General features: G+C 39.8%; 4 protein-coding genes across 7 annotated transcripts; 1 reads left to right on the top strand and 3 right to left on the bottom strand.

Annotated features, from left to right (window-relative positions):
- Positions 1–672: 672 nt before the first annotated feature.
- On the top strand, positions 673–2,838 carry LOC122025793 (transcription factor bHLH111-like). 3 transcript variants are annotated; one of them, XM_042584673.1, is made up of 7 exons: positions 673–1,000; positions 1,578–1,749; positions 1,826–1,948; positions 2,027–2,092; positions 2,189–2,254; positions 2,382–2,420; positions 2,506–2,838. In XM_042584673.1, exons 1-7 carry the CDS (start codon positions 696–698, stop codon positions 2,674–2,676), a joined length of 942 nt encoding a protein of 313 aa, XP_042440607.1. In that variant the 5' UTR covers positions 673–695; the 3' UTR covers positions 2,677–2,838. The 3 variants fall into 3 exon arrangements, with proteins under 3 accessions (XP_042440607.1, XP_042440604.1, XP_042440605.1); XM_042584670.1 differs by having other exon boundaries at positions 1,209–1,749; XM_042584671.1 differs by having other exon boundaries at positions 1,209–1,749; positions 2,490–2,838.
- A 231-nt stretch (positions 2,839–3,069) lies between these two features.
- On the bottom strand, positions 3,070–5,185 carry LOC122025779 (pentatricopeptide repeat-containing protein At5g13770, chloroplastic-like). Its single transcript, XM_042584654.1, has one exon. The coding sequence runs from the start codon at positions 5,177–5,179 to the stop codon at positions 3,344–3,346; it is 1,836 nt and encodes a 611-aa protein (XP_042440588.1). The 5' UTR covers positions 5,180–5,185; the 3' UTR covers positions 3,070–3,343.
- Positions 5,186–6,052: 867 nt separating this feature from the next.
- Positions 6,053–10,247, bottom strand: LOC122025370. Of its 2 annotated transcripts, XM_042584175.1 has the most exons (6): positions 10,036–10,244; positions 9,600–9,917; positions 8,970–9,503; positions 7,664–8,153; positions 7,440–7,521; positions 6,054–6,492 (listed from the first exon to the last, which is right to left on the bottom strand). In XM_042584175.1, the coding sequence occupies exons 2-6, from the start codon at positions 9,691–9,693 to the stop codon at positions 6,289–6,291; spliced, it is 1,404 nt and encodes a 467-aa protein (XP_042440109.1). In that variant the 5' UTR covers positions 9,694–9,917; positions 10,036–10,244; the 3' UTR covers positions 6,054–6,288. The 2 variants fall into 2 exon arrangements, with proteins under 2 accessions (XP_042440110.1, XP_042440109.1); XM_042584176.1 differs by having other exon boundaries at positions 6,053–6,492; positions 7,664–8,093; positions 9,600–10,247.
- Positions 10,248–13,424: 3,177 nt separating this feature from the next.
- LOC122023891 (phytosulfokine receptor 1-like) lies at positions 13,425–17,212 on the bottom strand. The gene is made up of 2 exons (XM_042582313.1): positions 16,914–17,212; positions 13,425–16,833 (listed from the first exon to the last, which is right to left on the bottom strand). Exon 2 carries the CDS (start codon positions 16,730–16,732, stop codon positions 13,577–13,579), a length of 3,156 nt encoding a protein of 1,051 aa, XP_042438247.1. The 5' UTR covers positions 16,733–16,833; positions 16,914–17,212; the 3' UTR covers positions 13,425–13,576.
- Between the last annotated feature and the right edge of the window lie 6,299 nt (positions 17,213–23,511).

Here is a 23,511-nt window from a genome sequence, read left to right as displayed (position 1 = left end):
TTAAGTGATATAATGCTTTAAGTATGAAGGATAATTTATATTATTAGATATGGATTTAATGTATAGATTTATTAATATGATTTATTAACATTGATGAACTGCTGATGAGGATGAATTTTATGATAGATAGTCTTCACAGGTTGGGTTGAATATATAAAGGAAGAGATTTAGTTCAATTAGGACATGTTGAATTGTGTTCTCTTCTCCTCTATTCTCCTCCTCCATTGAGAATGACCTTGAGTTGTCGGTTCAATCTCGTGAAAGACTTTCGTTGTGCTTGCATGATCTCTGGTGTTGACAAGTAAGCGATACGTTGGTATTAGTAATGGATTCAGGTTAGTCCATTGATAGCCGTTGTATCAATTTCGGTTTTGTATTGCCTTTTTGCATTGATGCATTATATGGATTGTTTCTTTGTATCTATTATTGCTTTCAAACACTCCTTCGATCTCGAGATTCCTTTCGTTGAGCTCCACTCATGCTTATAAAGAAAGATGCACTAGACTGTTTGCTAAAATGCTTTCCATTTCTCTATTGTTGGCCTACCATCCTTAATTGGCCCCTCCTACACTTGCCAATTCCTACAACAATAATGCCACACAAACTTAGTGGAAATAATACAAGGATAGGCACGCTTCTTTGTCTTCCCTTTTCACCTTCTTTTTTACTCATAATTCAAAGTTATAGCCGATGTCATGCGAATGGCTAGCTACATGATTTCCTTTATATGGTCTCCTAGTTCAAGAGCCAAAGAGAATGCATGCATTCATTCCATGGCAGGAGAAGCCTCATCCAGTAGCTGGTGGGAGATCCCTGCCACCTCTGTCTCCACTCACGACTCCATCAACAAATGGCCGCCTCCCAGCCGCCGATACAGTTCACCTTACGACCAAGACCCTGCCTCTTCCTTCACCAACATACCGGGCCTCAGCATGAGTTCCTCATCGGCCAATATCTCCAGCGAGCCGGTGCAGAGCCAACTATGGAATCAAGCTTTGTTGTAAGTATAATTAAAGTAGGAGAAGATATGGATAGTAGAGTAGTTGGTGCCTAGTACAGATGCTTCAAATGATGAGCTAGCGACTTGTCTTCCTTTGGAGGACTTGTATTTAGTTAACAAATAGGGCTAGATTGAATTGAATTGAAGTCTGTTCTGATTTGATCACGATCGAGTAGCCATGTTAGGTCACATATATCTGAACTTTCAGAAACGTCGGAGGTGGCAGAGACACCCTGAACCACCACCATAATGACAACGAAAGCTTTTTGCAACCATTGAACTCCAAAAGCCTGACAACAGACCAGATCTTCCACGGTGCTAACGACTACCTGAGCAGTCCACTGTCACTGAGCAGCCTGGAGAAGTTGAGCAGACTCCAGGTTGAGAGATTGAGCAGTAACACATCAGACATGGCTATCAACTGGTCTTTAGCACCTCCAAACCCTCACCTGGACCACCCTCTCTCGCCATCAGTATCAAGCCTTCCTGTCACTTCTTTGCTGGCTGATCGCTACTCTACACTGAACCTTGCTGATGTTAAGCATGATAGATTACGTTCAAGTTACTTGTCATGCAGTTATGACGGCATTACCATTAAAGGAGAGACTAACGATCAGCATCAGGAGACGAGCATCAATAGCAAACTGTGTCCAAATGAGTTGCTTTGGACTGGCACCAGAAGTTTGTCAGATGGTATTTCTTTCACTGGTTGTTTGAACAAGCCACTGCTTGAAGGCTCGGCTTCATCTGTAAGTCTGGCGATGGCTTATTTTCCTTTTGAAGAAATCAAAAAGTTGTTTGTTTTTTTCCTTTTTAAATTTGTAGAATAGAAGAAATGGGAGAACATTTACTGCCACCAGTGAAGGGAAAAGGAAAAGACCTGATTACAGTTCAGAGATACTGCTGAAGAAATCCAAGCATGAGAATTCAACAGCTTCATCTACTAAGGTGCAATAATCTTCCCTTAATACAGAGAAAGAAGGGTTTGTTTTCAGGTATTTAAATGCACATGATATACATTCACAGGCACCTAAGATGAAGTTGACAGACAAGATCACTGCTTTGCAACAGCTCGTGTCACCTTTCGGCAAGGTGATTACAATAACTGATCAGTCATCTTTGTTCGTATGGTGACTGAAAAAGAAAATAAAAAACATGAAACATAACCATTCTTATGCTTGATGACAGACTGACACTGCATCAGTGCTCTTTGAGACATATAATTGTATCAAAATTTTGCATGAGCAAGTACAGGTAATTCCTGAAATAATATTCATATATGGAGTAGCTAAACGACTTCTTTCTTGAAAATGAAGATTTCCTACTGATTACATACCTGTAATTCTTAAATAACTAATGAGTTCTTGATGTTTTCATGCAGTTGCTCAGTGACCCATACATAAAGTCAAGTGGTAGCAAGGTAGTTACGCTGTTTGATACATTATTTCTCTTTGTTAGTCGATTAATGCAGTCAAATTATTCCTTGTAGTTACTGTGTTTTTCAGGATCACAGTGGTTGGGGAGAGATGGCGAGGAAGGGGATAGCAGAGACAAATCTTGATTTGAGAAGTAAAGGGCTCTGCTTAGTTCCTATTTCATGCATTCCGGAAGACCATAAAGAAAATTGTGGGTTAGATTACTGGGTGCCAGCTTATAGAACTAGTTTGTACAGATGAACAATCTCTCAAGCTTTCTCCTCCTGATTTCACGTGCAGCATGAAGAAATTCTTCCATCATCAAATCTCTTAACAGCTATACATTCTTTTATCAATGTTCTCATTATGATGAGACTGTGGAAGGTTTAATTGCAGGAGCTGTGATGATCCTTTCTTCCTAAATTAACTTTGATTCAAGTGAAAAATAATTCTGAAGCATGTTGTTGAAGAATGCTAAATGCAAGGTCAAATAAAATAATCCAAGCTAGTTAATTTGTAATTGGACAAAAGAATAGCTGTTGTACAAATTGCATAAGAGTGTTCGAAACAGATGCAAAAGTGACAATCTTTTAATTTCTGTAATTAGAAATAAAAATAGGGAAAAGGGTGGAATATTGAAATTGATTTAGGAACTCAAGGAAGTAGCATGGAAATTTTGATTAAACTTAGGAGCAAAGTAATCAAAATTTCTTTTTTAAGAATAAAAAATCTAATGACCATTTAGTCGAAGTATACACTTAATAGTTACAATGACCATTTCATTTCAGATTCCTCCTTGTTCACCATCTTCTCCCATGGCTAAGGACAGCTTCAACCGGTTAGAAGAAAGCAACTAGAGGCTAACCATAAGGAAACAAATCCAATTCAGAAATGTTTATAAACACAAAATGAGTGAATAAAATAGAAATCATTGAAAGGATTTATCATATTTGAAGCCAAAGCTTTGCTGAAACCACTTAACATGAATTTGGAGCCCTGCATCTCTCAATGCATACAGAGCAGACTCATGCAGTCTCTCATCCATAACAATTCCTTCTTCTTTTATCTCCTTGAGGAGGTTAATCAGCTCATCAAGCATGCTTCCCTTTGAGAACACCCCCACCATTATCCCAGCTAATGCCCTATCCACCTTCCCCCCTTCCCTCTTAAACTCTGCAAAAAATTTCACACACTCATCGAGTCTTTTTGCTTTGCTGTAAGCACCGATGATGCTCGTGTAGCTGATCTTATCTGGTGCAATCTTTCTCCGTATCATCTCCTTCCAAAGTTTCTCCACTTGCCTCAAGTTCATGAGCTTGCCATGGATGTGCAGGAGGGAGTTGTATACCCAGACATTTGGCTTGCAGCCCTTCACCTTCATCCTTGTGAGCAGCCTCATGGCTTCCCTAACTTTACCAAGCTTACCATACATTGAGATCATGTTTGAGTATGCGACGACACATTTGTCATAGCCTTTCTCTATCATTTTGGAAAATGCAGCCTCGGCCATCTTTGATAGCCCCAACCGGCAGTAGACGTTGATGATAGAAGCGTATGTTACTTGCCCTGGATCACATCCTAGAGATAGAAGTTGCTCGTATGCGGCCACAGCCGATCTGGACCCTTTTTTCGTCGCGAATCCATTGATGATTGTGGAAAGTATACAATCTGATACATGAATTTTCAAATCTTTCATGTTCTGCACGACCACGAGAGTCTTCTCCAGCTGCCCCAAGTCGACATACATCAACACCAGATTCATAAAGACGGCCTTGTCTCTCACCAAGCCCTTTTTGGTCGCTTCTCGGAATAGATCTTCAGCAATTTCGGCCTCTCTAATCCTTGCAAATGAGCTCATCAGAGAGGCATACATTGCAACATTTGGAGGCATTCCCTTTGCTTCCATTTCCCTGAAATATCTGAGCGCTTCGAAGGCTCTTCCCGACTTCCCTAGAGACTCACACAAGATCAAGTATATCTCAGCAGCGTCAGCAGTCAAAGTTCCAGACTTTTTCGACTGGTACTCTAGAAACAAAGCAACCACCTTTTCTGTCTCCCCCAAATCTTGATACGATCGGAGAATCGAGCGGTAGCAGCTAGAATCCGGAGAAAGCCCCACCGCAATCATCTGATCAAAAACCGAAACCGTGCATCTGTACATGTGGAGCTGGTTGTAGCTGCGCATTGCCGAACTGAAAGCAGAGACAGCAGCAGAAGCGCTGGCTTTGTCGGATTCAAGAACTCGAAGCAACGACTCTACCAGCTTGAGCTTTCTTGCTCTGATGCAGCTTCGCACCAATCTAGCGCAGGTAGATTCGTCAGGGTGCACATGGAGGCTCCCCAAGTCATCGATGAGCACCGATATGGAATTCCAGCGCTTGGACTTGATCAAGCTCCCGAATAGAATCCTGAGCGTCGTTTTATCAGGTCGAAAAGATGGACGTGTTTTTGCCTGTTGATAATACTGAAAAGCGAGAGCTTCGGTCTGGGGATTTTTGCAGATTCCCTGGATGAATTCGTTTGTGATCTCGAAGTCGGAAATGGATAAAGGGATTGGAACGGATTGGAGGTCATTGGAGGCATCTTGAAGCAGGGGAGGGCTGGATTTGGAGAAGTTGGATGTCACAACTCCTCCCTGTTTCCTGCAAGAGATGACGAAGGCTGTGGAAATCAAATAGAGGGAGGAGGAGAAGAGCTGGGATTGGGGGAGGGTTAATTTAGTTCTCGAAGGGAGAGAGGGAGACCAGTGGAGGAGCTGCACCATTTGGCCATCGACGGAAGAAAGGGAGATCTTGGCTCATATATATCCCTTATCCACTGGTGGATGCTGTGGGTACGCCGAGCCAATAGGAAGAAGACGCGTGGTCGATATAAGATTTTGTAAGATTTAGTGAGCGTGGCGCGGGCACGGAGCTGGGTTCATTCACGCAATTATTTGGATGTCAAAAATATCTACCTCTGATTTTTACCGTCAGTTATAATAATAATAATAAATAAATAAATAAATAAAAATATCTGACGATTGACTATAAATTAATGGATGATTTGCCTTCTTTTTATAATTTTATAATTTAAAGATGAATGATAAAGAACATTTGAGAAGAATATAATCTTTTGTTACAATAAAAATAAAAAATATCTGATTTTATTATGGAACAGCTCGTCCATATCAATATATTCTGCACAAAAATAAAAAATAATGGTATTAAACAATTTAAAATAAAATAAAATAAAAATAATCATAACTGTATTTTCATTAGTAGCAGCTTGTTAATTTGGAGTTTTAAGTTTGGCTTGCGTTTTGTGCAATCCTTCTCTTCGTTTTTTTTTTCTTTCTTTAAAAAAAGTCATATCAACTGCATGGACAATTTTTAAATTTAGAAAAGAAGGAAAGGGCAAGAATTAGAGAACTAATGAATCTAAGATATTTGATGGGTATAATTTCACATGAACAAACATGGCCAGCTATGCTCGGAAGTTTATTGAATGGATTCTTCTTCCAAGCATTATTCATTCTAAAAGACGACTAAAAGCCTTCCCCAAGGCTTTTCTTTTGATTTGCCTATCAAATAAATCTAAAATACAAGTTATGAGCACATAAAAATCAACTTTTAAAATATTTATCTCATTTGGACTTCGAATCTTAATCATTTTATTATTTCTGAACACTTTTTTGAAAGAAAATAATATGATAGCTTGATTTCAGGAAAAGGATCATGATTCCAGTTAGCAAAACAATGAGAAACTATCAGAATTTACAATGAGAACTCAGAAAAAAAAAGAGGTACACCATCTACATTATAGAAGCAACAAAGCAACAAAATCTTCTCCTTCAAGGCAAGCGCGGATTGAGTCCTTGATTCAAACAATGAACTAAAAGCACCAACCCCAGCAATAAAATTTGGAAGGAATCCGACCAGTTCTTCTGATGTAATCTGCTTGCTGTGCAGTTTTAGCAGCTTGTTGATTTCTTTTGGCTCCTGCTGCAGCACGTTTATCTTCAGCTTTGTGTCTCACAGACGCAAGCTGGCTCATCAATCTCTCGTGTGAGGATGCCCTCATTCTTTCTACCTTAACCTGCAACAAAGAGAGCATCAAATGACCAAAGCAAAAGAATAAAAAGTTGAGTTCTTGAACAGATCATTGGCATGTGATAAGATATAATAAAACTGTAATTTGCAAGTTGAATGTAGTTGGTGAAATAACACTGCAACTTTAATGAGCTGTCATTTAACTTTTGTGATTGGCGATCAAGAACTAGAATAGCTTCATGGATTCTTTCATGAATCCTATGTGCATGACATTTTCTCATCGGAACTATGTTGCTATATCTGCTATATTTTCAAAGTTGCCTATGACATTTTCCTATCTGAACCATTATAGCTCACAGATGTACACCTTTCTCATAGTATGTTATTCAAATTTCAAGCTGCAAAAGTGCTCTCGCTTTCAAGACTTGTATTCTTACTAGAGCATCAAAGTCACACTTGTATAAATAATTCCCAATATCAGCATCTGCGCATTGAAAGTATTGAATAGCTGTTTCACTAATGCATGAAAAGAAAGACAGTTATCATATTTCTCCGTGATACTAGAAGTCCACAAGCCAAAAGCAAAAATGATTAAATAATTCCACTACATTTAGAAGTATAATTGAACATTAAGGATAAGAATCCTACAGAATAGGTGTAGTAATTCCATCTTTGATTGCTTAGTGGTTCTATGATACTTCTAAATATTATACTAATAATCTGATTAAATGCTGGTTGAGAAAAATTCTTGAGAGCACCAGGAATGTGATGGCTTGCAAACAACTTTTGTCAAAAATGAAAAATACAATGCATGATCTAGTAATACATAGTAAACTCTTATCTCAGTGGTAACTGAAAATCATAATAGTACTTTCCTTTTCCTATGAAGTACCTAGTTCTCATCAAACATCTAACAGAAAGGATATCTGGAACATGACTCAATGATATATAAGAAACTATGAATCCAACACTGTAGGAAACCATAGTGCATACCTCAATTTTCCTCAATTCAGCTTCTATTGTTGCTTTCTGATGATTTTCCCATGCCATGATTTTGATCTCTTCTTGTTTGAACCTGAGGAAATATAATTTTCAATAGAACATTCTGAAAGTAGATTTATTTAAATATTCAATGTATCAAAACTCAGCTAATTTATTTAGCAACTAAAGAAGAGAAAATCTAAGAAACAACATGAAATTTACAATGCCAGTATTACCTAGCAAGATACTTGGTCTTTTCTGCTTCCTCCCATGCTGCTGCACGAGCTTCAATGACACTTCTAGCTGAATGATCCTTTGACACCATATTAGTTGAAGTAGATGCATAAAGTTCCTCGTCTTCCTTGCTAGCCCATGCTGCTATGTTTGTCTTACCCAATTGCTGGCCTAGCACCATTATCTCCCTCCGAGTTTTCCTGTGCTGTTCCTTTTCAGATAACTCCTTAATGCTCAATTCCTGATGAGGAATTGTGTCTGTCTGAGTTGAACCTGGAGCTGATCTTTGTGGCGTTGATGGCAGCGACAAAGGTGGGCTACTAAGTGGTGAGGTTGCCCTAATGGGGGTTCCTGTTCGAGAAGGCTCTTGGCTTGCAATAGGAGTCATTTCTGTTCCCATATCTCTCATGGATACAGCCCTGATAGTAGGCACTGGTGTCATAAAAGTTGTATCACTTTGAGTAGAGGATGAATCATGCCAACTAAAATTAACTGCAAAATGTTACAGAGACTATAATTTTCTGAGAGTCGCAATTGAATCAATGAAAAATGATCACAGATAGCTAAATAAGGTAGAGAAGAATATGCAATAACTTGAGTCAAAATCAATCCTTCTCTAAAAGGAAGCAACTTTATTCCCTTGGAAGAGAAGGCAATGCTTAAAAGACATCTTTCACTATATTAGACTCTACAGTTGCTCTTCAAGCATTAATAGTAGTTTTTAAAAAAAAAATTCAAGGAAACACTTAGAAGAGAAAAAGTTCTAACAGTGTAGAAAGCTACCATCTCAGATACCAATTATAACGATTGTCAAGAAACTAATATCCAAGTTTAGAAAATCACAGTGTTTCATCATTTCAATTTTGAAATGTATGGTATCTCAATAGAAACCCATATAGATAAACAACCTTACGTAAATAAAAAAAACGAAGCATCCAATGATCCAATCAGTTAAAGATCTAACTTGACAAGAAAGATTGTATAATCATTTAATTGGCACTTAAAGAAAACAAATGCTGAAGAACTCAGATTAGACGATCTAGTCCATCATTATCCTGCATTGACTCAGTTGTCAAATCATTGGACCATAACCGTCTCCCAGGAATGTAGACACAGAAATTCACTGTTCGATTACTGATGTTGAATCCTGAAGTGTATAATTCAATCATAACGAACAGTAAAGATATGATGATAAAGAACCAAATTCTTAGAGAAGAACACATGAAGACAACAAGCAAGCAAGCAAGCAGCCGACTCAATTGTAAAGAGAAGAAGTTGAGAAAATAATTCAGAGTAAATGAATATTACCATCTGAATCGACCACTGGATTCTCGAGAACAGCCGCAGGTTTAGCCCCTGAATCTGGCGCAGGATGATGCTCACCCACCCAACTCATACTCTTCGCAGCGCCCATTTCTTTCTTCGCCTGGCTTACATCCACTCTCTTGGTGTCTACTTCCTCCACCACATCCAGAGCAGCCTTGGCCGCGGTGTGTCGATTCACGTATCCCACCAAGTCTCCCTTCTTCGCCTGACCTCCTCCTCCTCCGCCCTTGTTCCCCCCACGGTTCGACGTCGGGCTTGCAATCCACTTATGCGCATCGTCCCACTTCGACGGCGCCGGCTTCGAGAAAAGAGGCACCAGCGCCGCCGTCGCCCGGTGATGTGGCGTCCGCTCTGCCTTCTGGAACTCGAATCCGGCGGATCCGCTGTCCGATTCGATGGAGTCCTCTTCTTGTGCTCTAGTCCTGCCTACGCCCATCGCCTGATCTCTCGATCTGAAACCTATTTCCATCAATGAGAAGCATTCTACATCCTTGCAACTATTCGCCGCGCTTGGCCCTGCAAGATCCCAGCGCACATCTCTTCAAATAAAGAGGGGGGAAACTCTTTTTTATGGCAGATTTTTTTTACAAAAAAAAACGAGATTTTGTTTACTTCCGCTTTCAAGCTTCGAGGGTTCCGATCTTGACGAAGCCTTCGATTCGAGCCCCTCCTCTTCCTTTCTCCTCTTCTCCGCTCCAAGCAGCATCGCCCGAAGATTCTTGGGAGAGAATCCGCTTCCCTTAAACCACAAAACCAATTTAACCCAAAACTCTGACTAAAAAAGCTGCCGGATCCCCGTCACAACGTCCCAAGCACAGGCATTCATATCATTTAATCTAAAACCCCATCTCTGGTCTTTTCAGGCTCGAAATTATAATAGGAAAAGACGTCGAGTCGGAGCGCAGGCAAGCGCAAGCGGACGAAATCTATCTGCATCGAAACCGATGCAAGCAGTGACTCATGTCGCAGCTTTTGGTTGCCAATCTCAAAACACCAGTCCTTTGAGCTCAGAGGGAGATAAATGGAGATGAAAAGAGCAGAAATTTACCAGAGCAGACAAGGGTTTATGGTTATGGATTCGTTCGTACTCCATGGATTCAGAGATGAGGAGGGGAGCGCAACTGCGCAACCAAGGGAAGGAGTAGCAGTTGTGGGCACTGCCGTATGCTGGCCATGAAACAGACGAGATCACGTGAGTGGGAAACTATTCCATTGCAAAGAACAGGACTTGGGAGTTGGAAGTTATCGCCATTGATGATGTTGATCTGTTGGTTGAACTCTCAAATATCAAAAATTCTCGTAACAATTGTCTCCTCCTCCTAATCATCTGTTTTGATCATCTGTTTTGTTATAATATGTCATGGGTCTTGATCATTATGGCAAAAAGGTGAAATCCTCGCCCCAGTTTTCCGTCGTACCCGACCTAAGATCATCATGGGAGAAATAAATCGTAGCATTCGAACGGACATGTGACGGACAGAATGTAATACGAGAATAAAAACGGATAACTCAGATGGTGGGCTAGAAGAAGACGTTGGGCCTATGCTTCGTAGTAGAAAGGAAGAAGAAGAACACATCATTTGACGGGCTATTGGACTATTAATATGATTTCAGAAAAGAAATAAATAAATTACCTTGCCATGTTTTTTTTTTTAATTTTAATTAATGTGCTCTGTGTGTTTTCTTTGATTGACAGCGATTCTCAATCTTTTCAAAATTGATCAATCAAAGACCTTACAATAACTGAAGACCTGTCCTTGATGAATTATTAATTATTATTTAATTCTCATAAAACTGCAATGTCTACAAACAGCAAGAGATTAACAAAGGCATTCACTGTGATTTTCATAACTCAATTAATGCACTAGACCACCGAATGCATTTCCTATGACAGCAAACAAAACTGAATCGAAAATAAATGAGACCCTGCATTAATGAGCCATTGAGATAATTTTTCATCGGCTTTTTAAATCGAGTAAATCTTGTTGGTTAGAATCTGGCCAGCTAAAAATCTCTATCTCCCAATTAAAATATATGCATGAACATACATATAATTAATGTGACCATATGAAATTATTAAAATACCCATGCATATACATGCATGCATATATTCTAACTGACCCGATTCTGGTCATTTAGCAATACCCTTTTAAATCTGACCATGATACTGGAAACTATTAGGATATCTTTTTTATTCGAGATTGAAATAATAGGATAATACTAAATGGTCAGAATCTGGTCAGCTAGAATCAATACATGCAAGTGTACATATGGGTATTTTAGTAATATCATATGTGTACATTAATTATATGCATGTACATGTATGTATTCTAATTGAAGGATATCTTGCTGGCCAGAATCTGGCCAGTTAGAAATCTCTATCTCCTAATTAAAATGCATGCATGGACATGCATATAATTAATGTGGTCATATGAAATTACTAAAATACCCATGCATATGTATGCATGCATATATTCTAGCTGGCCAGATTCTGACCATTTAACAATATCCTACAAAATTTTAACTGGTCAGATTTTAGTCAACAAAAATTATCGGAAATAATAATGCTCAGACTGTACGTAAAAAATAAACAAATAAAACATGGTTGATCATGTTTGCCTGGACAGAGAAAGGAAGGGGAGAAGGACAAAAAAACCGAAAACTTGTTCATATTTTTACTTTTTATCCTTTCTTTATTGTTCTTTGTTGCTTCTTTTGAAAGAAATGAGGCAGGAGCCTTTCGTTGCTTTTTTGCAGACTCTTTCCTTCGCTTCCCCAAAACTGACGCCTGGGAAGAGTTGACTGAAACAAGTTTTAAGACCACTTCCTGCGCGATGCATTGAATGCATGTGCGAGACTGAAGAGTAGGTACAACGAGACCATACATTGCCAATTTCCCCTGCAAAAAAGATAGAGTTATATCATTATGATAGAGGGGTCATTAACAATGGGTGAAAGGAGGACGTGAAGGTTAAAATTAAGGAGATCAATATCCGAAGATCAATAGATTTATCAAAAGGTATTCAAGTGGAGCTCTACATCATGAGCCGATCGGACATATTTTGCTCGACCGACAAAGGGATGGATCAAGCGAAACTCCCGTTAGAAGTTCGTCACGCAGAGGAGCGTTGAGATAACCGGAGCGTTATTTCGATCGAACGAGAACATACTATCGAGACTCGTCGTCACATGGAAGAGTAACTGAGTCTAATACTTGGCCAAGAGGAGGAGTACTGGGCCAAGCGGCTATCTTGCTCGGCCGATTAACGGGATCGCTAACCTATCTTGGGATATCCTTTTAGGAGATGATAGTGTGGCCGACATAGTGCATGGTCAACAGACAGATCGTACGACGATAAATCGGAGGACTTGCCCACGATTAATTGGAAAACGTGTCAACGACCAATGCGAGAACATGCTCAAATCTCAAAAAGCGCACAGATTGCCCACCAAGGCATTATATAAAGGGGGAGCTGTACACTGGTAAAGATACGCATTATTCATTGTTTACGCTTGTACCATTGTTATTTCGTCTTCTTCTTTATGTCAGTGATTGAATTGAACGTCGGAGGACCAACGCCGGAGACCCCTTTCCTAACTCAGCATTAACATTTATTGTGCTTACAGATTAAAGAATGATCTATATCCGATCAACGTAACAACTATATACCTAATTTTCATCTGCACAATTTCGAATAGGATCAATCATTAATTCTTATTAAAAAAACAAAGGAAGAATAATAGATCATAGTCTGATAGATTTGTTTTCACTGATGTTTTTTTATCGTGATCTATTCATTTATTTGGATTTATGGTTAAATTTGTAGCTTTTAAATTTGGCCTTGGTCACTGTATTGATTAAATTATCATACTCGTAGGGAATTATGGTGGTAAAAGATGAATACATTCGCCCCTAGTGTCCCCGTTAATTCGTCCCAGAATCAACATGGAGGAGGTAAATCACGGACGGCTATTAGTTTTTGAAATAGTGACTAACACATAAGGGAGGTATTTACCTCGATTTTATCGAGATTCAAACTTCAGACTTTATGAAGATAATAAATCACGGATGACTATTAGCTTTTGAAATAGTGACTAATACATACGGGAGGTATTTATCTCGATTTTATCGAAATTCAAACTTCAGACTTATAATATTTTATGTGCTAGTCACTAGATCGGGATGTACCGAAAAGGAATTATGAACGTTACTAGGGGAATTTTGAGCGTTGAATTGTCAAAATCAAGATGGAATTTTGCTACTAGTTATTATTTAAATAAATAGTTCGTTACAGGAGATCAATTAAAAACATTTGCAGATATGTAACTGTCACTTCTCTTCTAAGATCATAATAATTAATTCATCTCAAGCACTGAAAAACTAGTAATTTCTTTTAAGTTGTAAATTTCCATCAATTCTATATCTGTAAAATTCGGTTTTGTAAAAGTGAGCATTGTCAGCAGGAGATCTATTAAGCTTCTTAGAATTTACGCACGGGTTATTCGAACATCTTAATCCATTCCTGATCACAAAAGGTCGAACAAGAAAAGAAAGAAAGAAAAAAAGGATCTCTTATTTCTCCGAGTTGCTAATCTGTGCCAATGCTGTCAAGCCATGCCACTAGCTGCTTTGACAGAGGCCTCATCTTTGGCGAATCACTCAGGCAAACACAGGCAATCTCAAGCATCTTCATCAGTTGGTAGAACAGCGACTTATCGTAAATCTGAGGATCGAACACCTCCACTTCCCTCTTTTCCTCCTTCATCCGAAGCACCCATGAAATCAGCTCCCTCCCCCCTTTCGGCTTGCACATATCGACCGGCCGTTTACCGGTGAGTAGCTCCAGCAGCACGACGCCGAAGCTGTACACATCGCCCTTGAAAGTGGCTACCGAAGACAGGCCATACTCGGGAGGAATGTAGCCCAATGTGCCAACCAAGTCCGTGGTGACATGAGTCTCGTAGGGAAATATCAGCCTCGCGAGCCCGAAGTCGGCCAAATGAGCCTCAAAGTTCTCATCCAGCAGGATGTTGCTAGACTTGATGTCACGGTGCAAGATGTGTGGGTCGCAAGATTGGTGCAAGTAGGCCAGTCCCCTGGCCGAGCCCTGTGCGATCTGAAGCCTTCTGTGCCAATTCAGTATCGTGCCGCCGTCAGGTTTTTCATGAAGCCAGTAGTCCAAGCTCCCATTTTGCATGTAAGAATAGATGAGGAGTCTGTCGCTGCCAATCTTGCAGTATCCTTGAAGAAGCACAAGGTTTCGATGTTGAGCTCGCGAAAGCGTCTCAATCTCGGCCTGGAATTCCCTCTCCATTTGGAAGTAGTCGCCGGAAAGGCGCTTGATAGCCACCTTTCTGTCATCGGGAAGGATGGCCTTGTAAACAAGGCCGAAGCCTCCGCAGCCGATGATGTTGGATTGATCAAAATGGTTGGTGGATTTCAAGATGTCACCGATGCTCAACTCACTGTCAGTGTTCATGTTACGAAACAGAAGCACCAATCTGGATTCCGCTCCCTCCAAATCACTGAAATTGTTCGAATTGGAATAGTCTGCCACCTTCGGACCATCATCCTGCCGATGGCGGTGGTTCCTCGACACGAGGAAGTAAACGAAAGCAAGAAGAGAAGATGTTCCGAGTCCAATTCCAGAGGCGAGTCCTATGATCACACCTTTGTTTCTTCTCCTTTGAACAGTCCGCCCCTCATGCCTTTGATCAGAATCACAGAGTTTCGAGTGAAAGCCACAGAGGCCTGGATTGCCCTCAAAATCTGAAGTCGAGAAAGTCGAAAACTGGCCTCCTGTGGGGATCGGACCCGACAGATTGTTGTAGGCCACGTCGAAACTCGATAGAAAGCTGAGCTTGGTGAGTGAGGAAGGAATGGCTCCGCTGAGAATGTTGTGTGACAAATCCAAAGCTTCCAAACTAGACATGCCTGATAACTCATCCGGGATGTTCCCTGACAGCCTATTTTGCTTCAGATCAAGCGCGTGGAGCCTCTTGAGGTTCCCGAAACCCGGTAAAACTGGACCAACGAGCATGTTCTGGCTCAGAATTATGGATGGTGGGAAGCTACCGACTTGATTATACTGCAATCCCTGGCCACTAATGTTCTTCTTCACAAAGAAAGGGAAGTCCTCATTTGGGGGTCCAAAACTCGAGCTGCTATTACCGGATATTAGGCTTTTCATCTGTGTCAAACTGACTGGAATCTCTCCACTCAGCGAGTTATTCGACAAATCCAAGTAGAAGAGGTGCTCAAGAGTCCCTATCCATGAAGGTATACTCCCTTCCAAATGATTCCACGACAGGTCTAGAACATTTAACTCGCTCAGATTGGACAACCAAGGTGGAATGGATCCCAAGAGGCCGCAGTTTGCTATAGCCAGAAGTTGTATCTTTCCGAATCCTCGAATTCCCTCCATCGGAATCCTCTCATCGCCATGGAAGTTCCTTGTGAGTGCCAAACCGGTAAGGCTTTGCACTTCCTGCAGGATCAGCAAGGCAGAATATATGTTGGACAAGCTGTTATTAGAAAGTGAGAGATAAGACAGCGAGACAAGGTTCCGGAAACTGGTCGGAACTTCGCCGGTTAGGTTGTTTCGGGCTAGATTCAGGGTCCTCAACTCCACACACTGAGACAGATTGTGAGGAATGGAGCCACTGAAGAAGTTGGTCCCGAGATCGAGGGAGCTAAGCTGATTCATTGCCATGCAATTGAGAGCGATCTCGCCGGTGAGTAAGTTGTTCTTCAAGTTGAGCAGAACAAGTGGTGGTAAGTTGGACAAAGTGAATGGCAAGTGACCACTGAAACTGTTGGACTGAAGGGATAAGTACTTGAGTTTTGTCAGTCTGCGGAAAGCATTGGGGATCCTGCCGGAGAATGAATTAAATGAAAGGTCCAAGAGCTCAAGGTTGGAGAGATTACCTATGCTTGAGCTGAGCAAGCCATAGAGCGAATTCCCCTGCAATCGCAGCCTTCTCAAAGATGACAACTTGAACAAATCGTCCGGCAAAGTCCCATTCACTTCATTCACATCCACGGAGAGCTCTTCGAGAAAAGCACAGTTGCCGAATCCGGGAGGGAATTCGCCAGAGAATGAGTTTGCCGAGAACCGGAGGACTTGAATTTGGGCTGAAGAGTTGCAGATTGCGGTGTCAATGCCACCGGAGAACTTATTAAAACTGATGTCGAGAGCCAGCAACCTCGTAGACCCAAAAAAAATTGGGCGCTTGCCGCTGAAAGCATTATAAGAAATATTGAAGACTTCGATGGAGGGAAGGAACGAATCCGGAGGAATCGATCCCGAGAGCTTGTTCATGCTGAGGTCGAGGTGCTTCAGTCCGGTAATATAGAAGAGCCCTGATGGAATAGTGCCTCGAAGAGAGTTAAAGGAAAGGTTGAGGCTTGAGAGAAGAACCAAATCTGCCAAAGAATCAGACAAGAACCCTTTCAAGCTCCTATTTCGGAGATCCAATCCAACCACTCTAGCTCCAATGACTCCGGAATTGTCACAAGAAACACCATCCCAGCTGCAGCAATCGGAATCAGATGCATTGAGGCGCCATCCCGGAATCCCAGAATCCAAGCCTCTGGAGAAGCGTTGCAGGGCGATTAAGTCCGCGGAGCTGCAGCTCTGGGAATCGGTGAGCGTAGCAGCATCCAAGAAGAAGAAGAACACCAAGAACCCAAAATTCAATCTTTGACTGAAATCATAGGCGAATTTGTCCCCCTTCTTCTTCATAACCGCAGCGTACGATAAGCGTTGCAGCGAGTGGTAAAGCGGGTCCTTTTATGAGAGCTTGTAACTTCGGCAAGTGAAATCTTTTGGGATTCCCGAGAATTCTTCCACACAACCAACAATGTTTTTAGAGGAGAGCTCGAAAAGAAGAAGATAAAATAATCAAGAGATTTCCTCCGCTTACCATGAGATTTGCGGCTCGTATTGGTAAAGGAGGCAGCTCTGCAGCTCTTTTTTTCGCGTTCCAAAGAATCCATCAGCTACCTTCTACAACAAGCTTCACCATCAAGATTATCATCATGCTGCTACTCTCAATTTGGGGAGAACAAGGAGGCAGACAAAAGTGAGAAAGAGAGAGATTGGTTTTGACTCCACTTTGTTTCAACCGTTCTTATAATTAATTCAACATCTTGGCATTGTATTAGTTTCCACCCTTGGCCTTGGACTTCTCGAAGACTTCTGATATCTCATATCTATATATATCGTTAAAATTAATGGGTCTATTATTTCTCGGGCGGTAGTAAGATGAAGTGGAGCGGAGGTAGAAAGGCGGCGTCGGTTTGGCAGGAGGAGGAGGAGAAAAGACGGCGGCAGGCCGGCTGGCGCGACGGCGACCGACACCGGTTCAATGATAAAAGTCAACGATCCAATCTTTAATTGCGACTTTGCGAGAAGTGATTTGGACCTTTCCGGTCCGACCGCACACTTCAATCCCCACTGTGTAGATTCGCACCCTTCCCTTTCCAAATAGTTGGATTAACTTTTACATATAAATACCATCTGAACCCTAAAAATCGATCGAATTAGGCAAATTAGATAGATCGATAATGTCAAGACAAATTATATTCATATAAAAATAATTTACTATTAGAATTAATATTGTCATAAACTAAACAAAATAAATAAATAATATATCAACTTAAAAAAAAATGAATATTTCTAATTTTATTTTAATATTAAATTGAATGAATTGACATTGGAGACTCTTGAAATGATCATGTATTAGATATCGCAATCTATTGCTTGGATTTTGCTCCATAGTGTAATTAAACGAGTAGCTGTACTTGCTTATTTTATATCATAATTAATAAAGAAATAAATTAGAGGCGTGTAAATTTCTTCATCTACGGCGCTAATGTAGGTATAGACTCTCTCACTACTCCATCAATGTGGTATCTTATCAACTTCTTCAAGAAAACCATATCATTTTTTTTTTAAAAAAAAAAATCTAAGTAAATCTTCTTCTTGATCACCATCTCGCTAAATTATTCAACCAATCCATGCATTATTGGAACATAGACGAGTCTACATGTTGATTAATGTAAGGAAGAAAACCATGCCACCTAAACAATTGACTTCTTCTTACAAGCCTAATTAAGATGTTAAGATTATTTTTAGTTGACTTCTCGTGCCTAGTTCAATGAAATTCATACTCCCCCCCCCCCAAAAAAAAAAAAGGAAGTTGTATATAAGATCCAACAATTCAATTTAAAGAGCAAAGTAAACTAATATCGATCCAATGCTCGAATTGAAATGCAATGTATTTTTTCAGGATGTTGTTTACCAAACATCACTGATACTGATTATGAGATCGTTTGGAATAAACTGAAGAAGACAAATCCAGACGAAAAAAATCGTATGGACCGAATCGAATGGATCCTAACAATAATAATACACTAATGCAATCATTTTTGTCCTCTACTGATTTTCATTTATTTGTTTGGATCCACATTGCTTTGAACAAAGAATGGCAGCCCCACAATCCAACCTAATCTATTTCATGCCTTGACTTTTTTAGGGCGGTGTTTGTAAATTTAATCAAACCTTCGAAACGTGGAAAATGCTTTTGATGAGCTAAAATCCAAAAGAAACAGCAGACTTTTTACTGTTTAATCCGTTTGATGGCTTAATCATTCTAGTGTCGTCTGATGTCCATTCTGAAATCAGCGAGCACTAATTAGCATTCTAATTTATCGCAATGTTGGAAGGCGAATTCCTTCTCTTCCACTCTGAAATCAATGGACTCAAGGAATTAAAAGGCTACACGTACCACTGACAATTCTAGTATTCTATTTCATCATCAGATGCTCATGCATTCAGTGGTCGATCGATTCTGGCTGCTGAAAGCTGCAGCCACCATCAAAAGATTGCAAGATATCATTAACTAAGCTAGTTATGCTCCAAATTAGAGATTAGTGGCAATGGATGAACGTCAATTAGTGGAGATCAGATAGCTTCACAGGTCAATGAGAGTGTTGAGAAAGGCTTGCAAGCTTCAGCTCATCAGGAAAGCTTATTCCCGTGCTGTTAATGGTGGATGCTCTGCTTTTTGTTTGAGTGGGTGATGTCGCTTCAGATGCTGCTTTTAAGTGGAGTGTGCACGGAAGTTTATTATTGGTTGATGATTCGCTTTGTTGTTATAAAAGAAGAAGAGATATTGGTTGTGTTGGCAGGCAAATGTTGATAGGAGAAATGATTGCTCTTGGCTAATGGTAACTGATGAGTGCATTCGATGCATGCAGTAGGTTGATAGTGAGTGTGCATGTCTGCCATTTAAATAGTCCAATCAATATTTATATGCTGAGTCATAATTCCATATTGGAATCACTCCTGATGAAAGTAGTTGGAGATCACATCTTGGAGTTTCACTTGAGGGTTATGGATTCAGTGATAATGATCTTGGTGTAATTTTCAGCATCCTGAATCTTTAACAAGTGCTACTTTTTGTTTCAGTTTAAGATTTGTTCAGTGTCATAATCTTCATATCAGAAGCAGTGAAACCTTTCAGACAAAATTTGTGTGCAGGATACCTATGGAAATGACTTTGTCAAGGATATATTGCAAGAGTGAAATATGCAAGAGTCAAATGCCATTCGTAGACTTGAAAACAATAGGGAACCTTTTACATGGCGGCACAAAAAAAGAGTCAATAACAATAGTCTAGGAAAGACGAATGGTACTTCAAATGTAACATTGTCATACTTTCGAGCCAAAGTAATAGATTGTAGTGTTTTAGTACAAAGTTCTGCACAATTTCAATTTCAGTTGGTTTATCAGTCGCTACTTAGATTGCAACGAATCGAAAAGGTAAAGACTAATATCACGTGCATTAGAATGTTGAATTGATCACTAATTGGCAGTCACTTCTATTATCTTTTCAACCTTAATGTAACATAATGAACTAGACAAAGTTAGAGCATCAACCACCTCAATTTTCAATAATGATTTCATGTGACTAACGCCCTGTTCTATTGCTTTCATGAATAGCAGTTACAGCCTTCACTATTATGCTTTTCCATTCAAGATGATCCTTTACGAGATCCTTCTGCAATATGATGTAATGAGGCAATTAAAAATGAAATTCCATTAGGAAATAGGATTGTGTGTGGCTCTCAATATCTTAAAAGCATTTCGTGCTTTATCAGCAGCAGTAATATCTCCCTGCTATGGAGAAAAGATAATTGATAGGAAATTGAAGAGGGCATTAGGAACACTATAAAGCACTTTCAGGGAGTAGAACTAAAACTGCATTTTAGCAAAAATGCAAACCTGTAACATAAAGATCAAGAAATGAAGATGTAACCTGATCAACCAGAAGTAGAACTGCATGGTAGCAGATTTTATCAGATGGGTCTCAACGAGCAATCTTGAATTCTTGAGCAAACCATCAACGAAAACTTGCTTCGAAAGAAATTGAAATACCAACATTTTATTTTCATAAGACCATAACAAAGATTCAAAATACCGATTTGCCACAATTCCTGAAGCAGCATACTGCATCGACCTTAAGCTGTAGGCCTCCTTCCACACTACAACCTCCGAATGGCTTGATTTAGAAGACTATATACTACAATTGTGAATCCATAGAATCTATAAACTAAAGTTGTCAACAAATACATACTATGATTTCAAAGATTACATAATACAAGTTTGCATCAACAAAATCTAAATATTATGGTTTAGATTAGCTATATAATATATTACGGTTTCAAAGAGCTAGAAAGTATAATTGCGTTTATGAACTTTCAAATACTGCAATTTAGCAAACGTAAAAAAAACTGCGATTTCAAAACCCTGAAATACATATACTACGATTTAGTAGGTTCAAATAGTAAGGTTTCAAAGTTCCATAATGCTTATATGATTTCACAAAACATCACTTCGCTTATTGCTTTAAAATTCATATTTTATTGGTGATTCCAGTGTATTTGTATCTCATTTAGCCACCATAATATAGTGTCAATAAGTCAACTTTGTTTAGTAAAATACTGGAATGAGACTCCAAAACAGATAAATTATTGGATAGACTCATTTAAGTTGCATTTGCATTGTATTTGATGCATTTCTTCCTCTTCTTATTTTTTAATAGATGTGGGAGTTCAAATGGTAGTATCATTTCATCCTTATGGAAAAATTAAGCTTCACAATCTACTGTGTTCATGTATGAAATCAGTGAAAATGTACGGCTGGTGAGGTGGCTTACACGCTGACCATAGGAGGACCTTAAAGTGGGGGAGTCCAAAGTTTCGAATAGCTTGCCACGTCAAAGAAGACAGGGGGAGAAGGAAATGTTAGTATACAGGCCAGGGATGAATCCCAACGCAGTCACTCCGACGCTCAAGTTAGTTTTGGGACTAAATTTGAGTAACTGTGAAAATAGTGGTTGGAGAGCTTACCTGCGCATGGAGAAGGGACCTCTTATATAGTACCTTTGCCCTTGGCCCATGTAATGAGACGTCTCATCATGATAAAATAACCCTTAATGTAATTAGTCTTACCCTCATGCCTAAACAATACCTGATTGTCCCATCATAGGGATAGTAGGGATGTATCCAGTATGGGTTGCAAAGATACATTTTAGGAATTTTCTGACAAACTTCTGCGTGACATTAAATGAGACAATTGGGGCAAAATGGACTAACGGTGTCACGCTCCGGGGGAGTTCCTACCGATGAAATTTCGACAGCATCTCTCCTGTACGGGTGACAATATGAAACTTGTCTACACAGCCCTCAGAGCTTCTCAATCCTTAGTCAACACGGCCGGAACATATACAATACAATAAATGAACATTCCACGCAGTTTATAATAAATCAGCCTTCGGCTGACTACACAACCACGCAGTTTATAATAATACCTACTCCACTACAGCGAGGAAAGCACAACACAACGGAAAACCTTCACAGCGGAAAACATGGACAACATACCCAAATCACGATATAAAATCCACGAGTGCAAGGCACACGCATCACCAATATGTATATACATAATAAGAAAACAAAGACTGAAAACAAAAAACCATCACAACACGGAGTGGGGACTAGCGACTGGAACCTCTTGACAATTTCAACTTGAAATAGGAAAATAAAGTAACGGGGTGAGTTCAATAAACTCAGCGGGTATCAAACTAACATGCATAATAAGTTATAGCTATCAGTAATAATCATGCAGTACAGTCTCCTGAACTATAATAGGAAATGTGAAAACTGAACAAGGAGAGAAGCTGTACTCACCAAGACCTCCTATCCGGATATAAGGGTCGTCGGACCAAATACCTCATGTCTCCTATATGCATGTCAATTATATGCAACCACCAAAATACAACATCCAAAATGCAACAATCACAAACAATAAATGCAATCCATATATATGATGCAAATGTCCTGGTCACCCCTGACGCTAGTCAGCCACCTCATATGCGATGGTGAGATCGAGTAGGTAAGGCTATGACAACTGTGCGCTCTGCCATCACTACTCCTGAGTGACCGAGTGGACAGGATATTGTCGGAGTACACCTATTCTCCCACCCCAAACATAGTGGGGGAGCCAAAGTTCTCATCTCCCTGTGTCATAGTCAAGAGAAGGGATCCCTGCCCGCTACCACGTTACAGTCGTCGTTACCCATGAGCGAACCAACGAAATCTTGATAGAGCAAAAACTGCCACACACCCTGCCCGATAAACCACTAATCCATGAGTAGTTGTGTGTGTAGATCATGTAACTGGCGATGTGCTCAACAACAATGGAGCCGACAATCGCTCAGCATACAATCATGCAAAATGGTGCATGATACTAAGCATGTAAAATCTGAAATATCAACCTTCTCATAATGTATACCAAGAAGGATACCAAGTCCATAACAATAATCTAGGTACACATGCCTGATAATAAACTAGGTACACAAACAAAGTATATCTAGTAGCTATATCTGTATCTGGTAATGCATTGTATGTCACTACATATGTACACATGACAAGAATTAAGAGGACATACATATAAATGCACAACAAATAACAAAATAGACACATTACGGGTATCAAGTAGTGACATACTAAGCAAATATAAACATAACTATTGCCACTAGTTATAACCTACTAAGCATAGCATATCAGAATGACAATATCAAAAGAGATAAGTCAAAGGTACCCGCCTCAGATATAGCACGTGCCAATACTACTCCCCACGTCAGGCAGCTCGTCGCAAGTCAAAGTCCTAAAACAACACATTTAATTATACAACTCCCACGTATACTAAAGAGGCTAAACTGAGAATCTATCCAAAAACATAGAAACCCCAGTTCAGTCATTATCCTTGGTTAACTAAACAAAAATTGGATCCAACCCGAACCCTAGTTTAAAATCCAACATCTAACCTCAATATCCAGAAATGATCCAATCCTTTGCTCACAATTAACACTTCAAATTTTCAAGACTGGAATCGATCTCATACAGCAACCAAAACAATGGATTTAAATTTGGTATTAATCCACTTCTATATGATTC

Source organism: Zingiber officinale, chromosome 9B (assembly GCF_018446385.1).
Source record: "Zingiber officinale cultivar Zhangliang chromosome 9B, Zo_v1.1, whole genome shotgun sequence".
Taxonomy (NCBI): Eukaryota; Viridiplantae; Streptophyta; class Magnoliopsida; order Zingiberales; family Zingiberaceae; genus Zingiber; species Zingiber officinale.
Note: the sequence above shows the minus strand (reverse complement) of the source record. Positions and strands in the feature narration are given on the sequence as shown.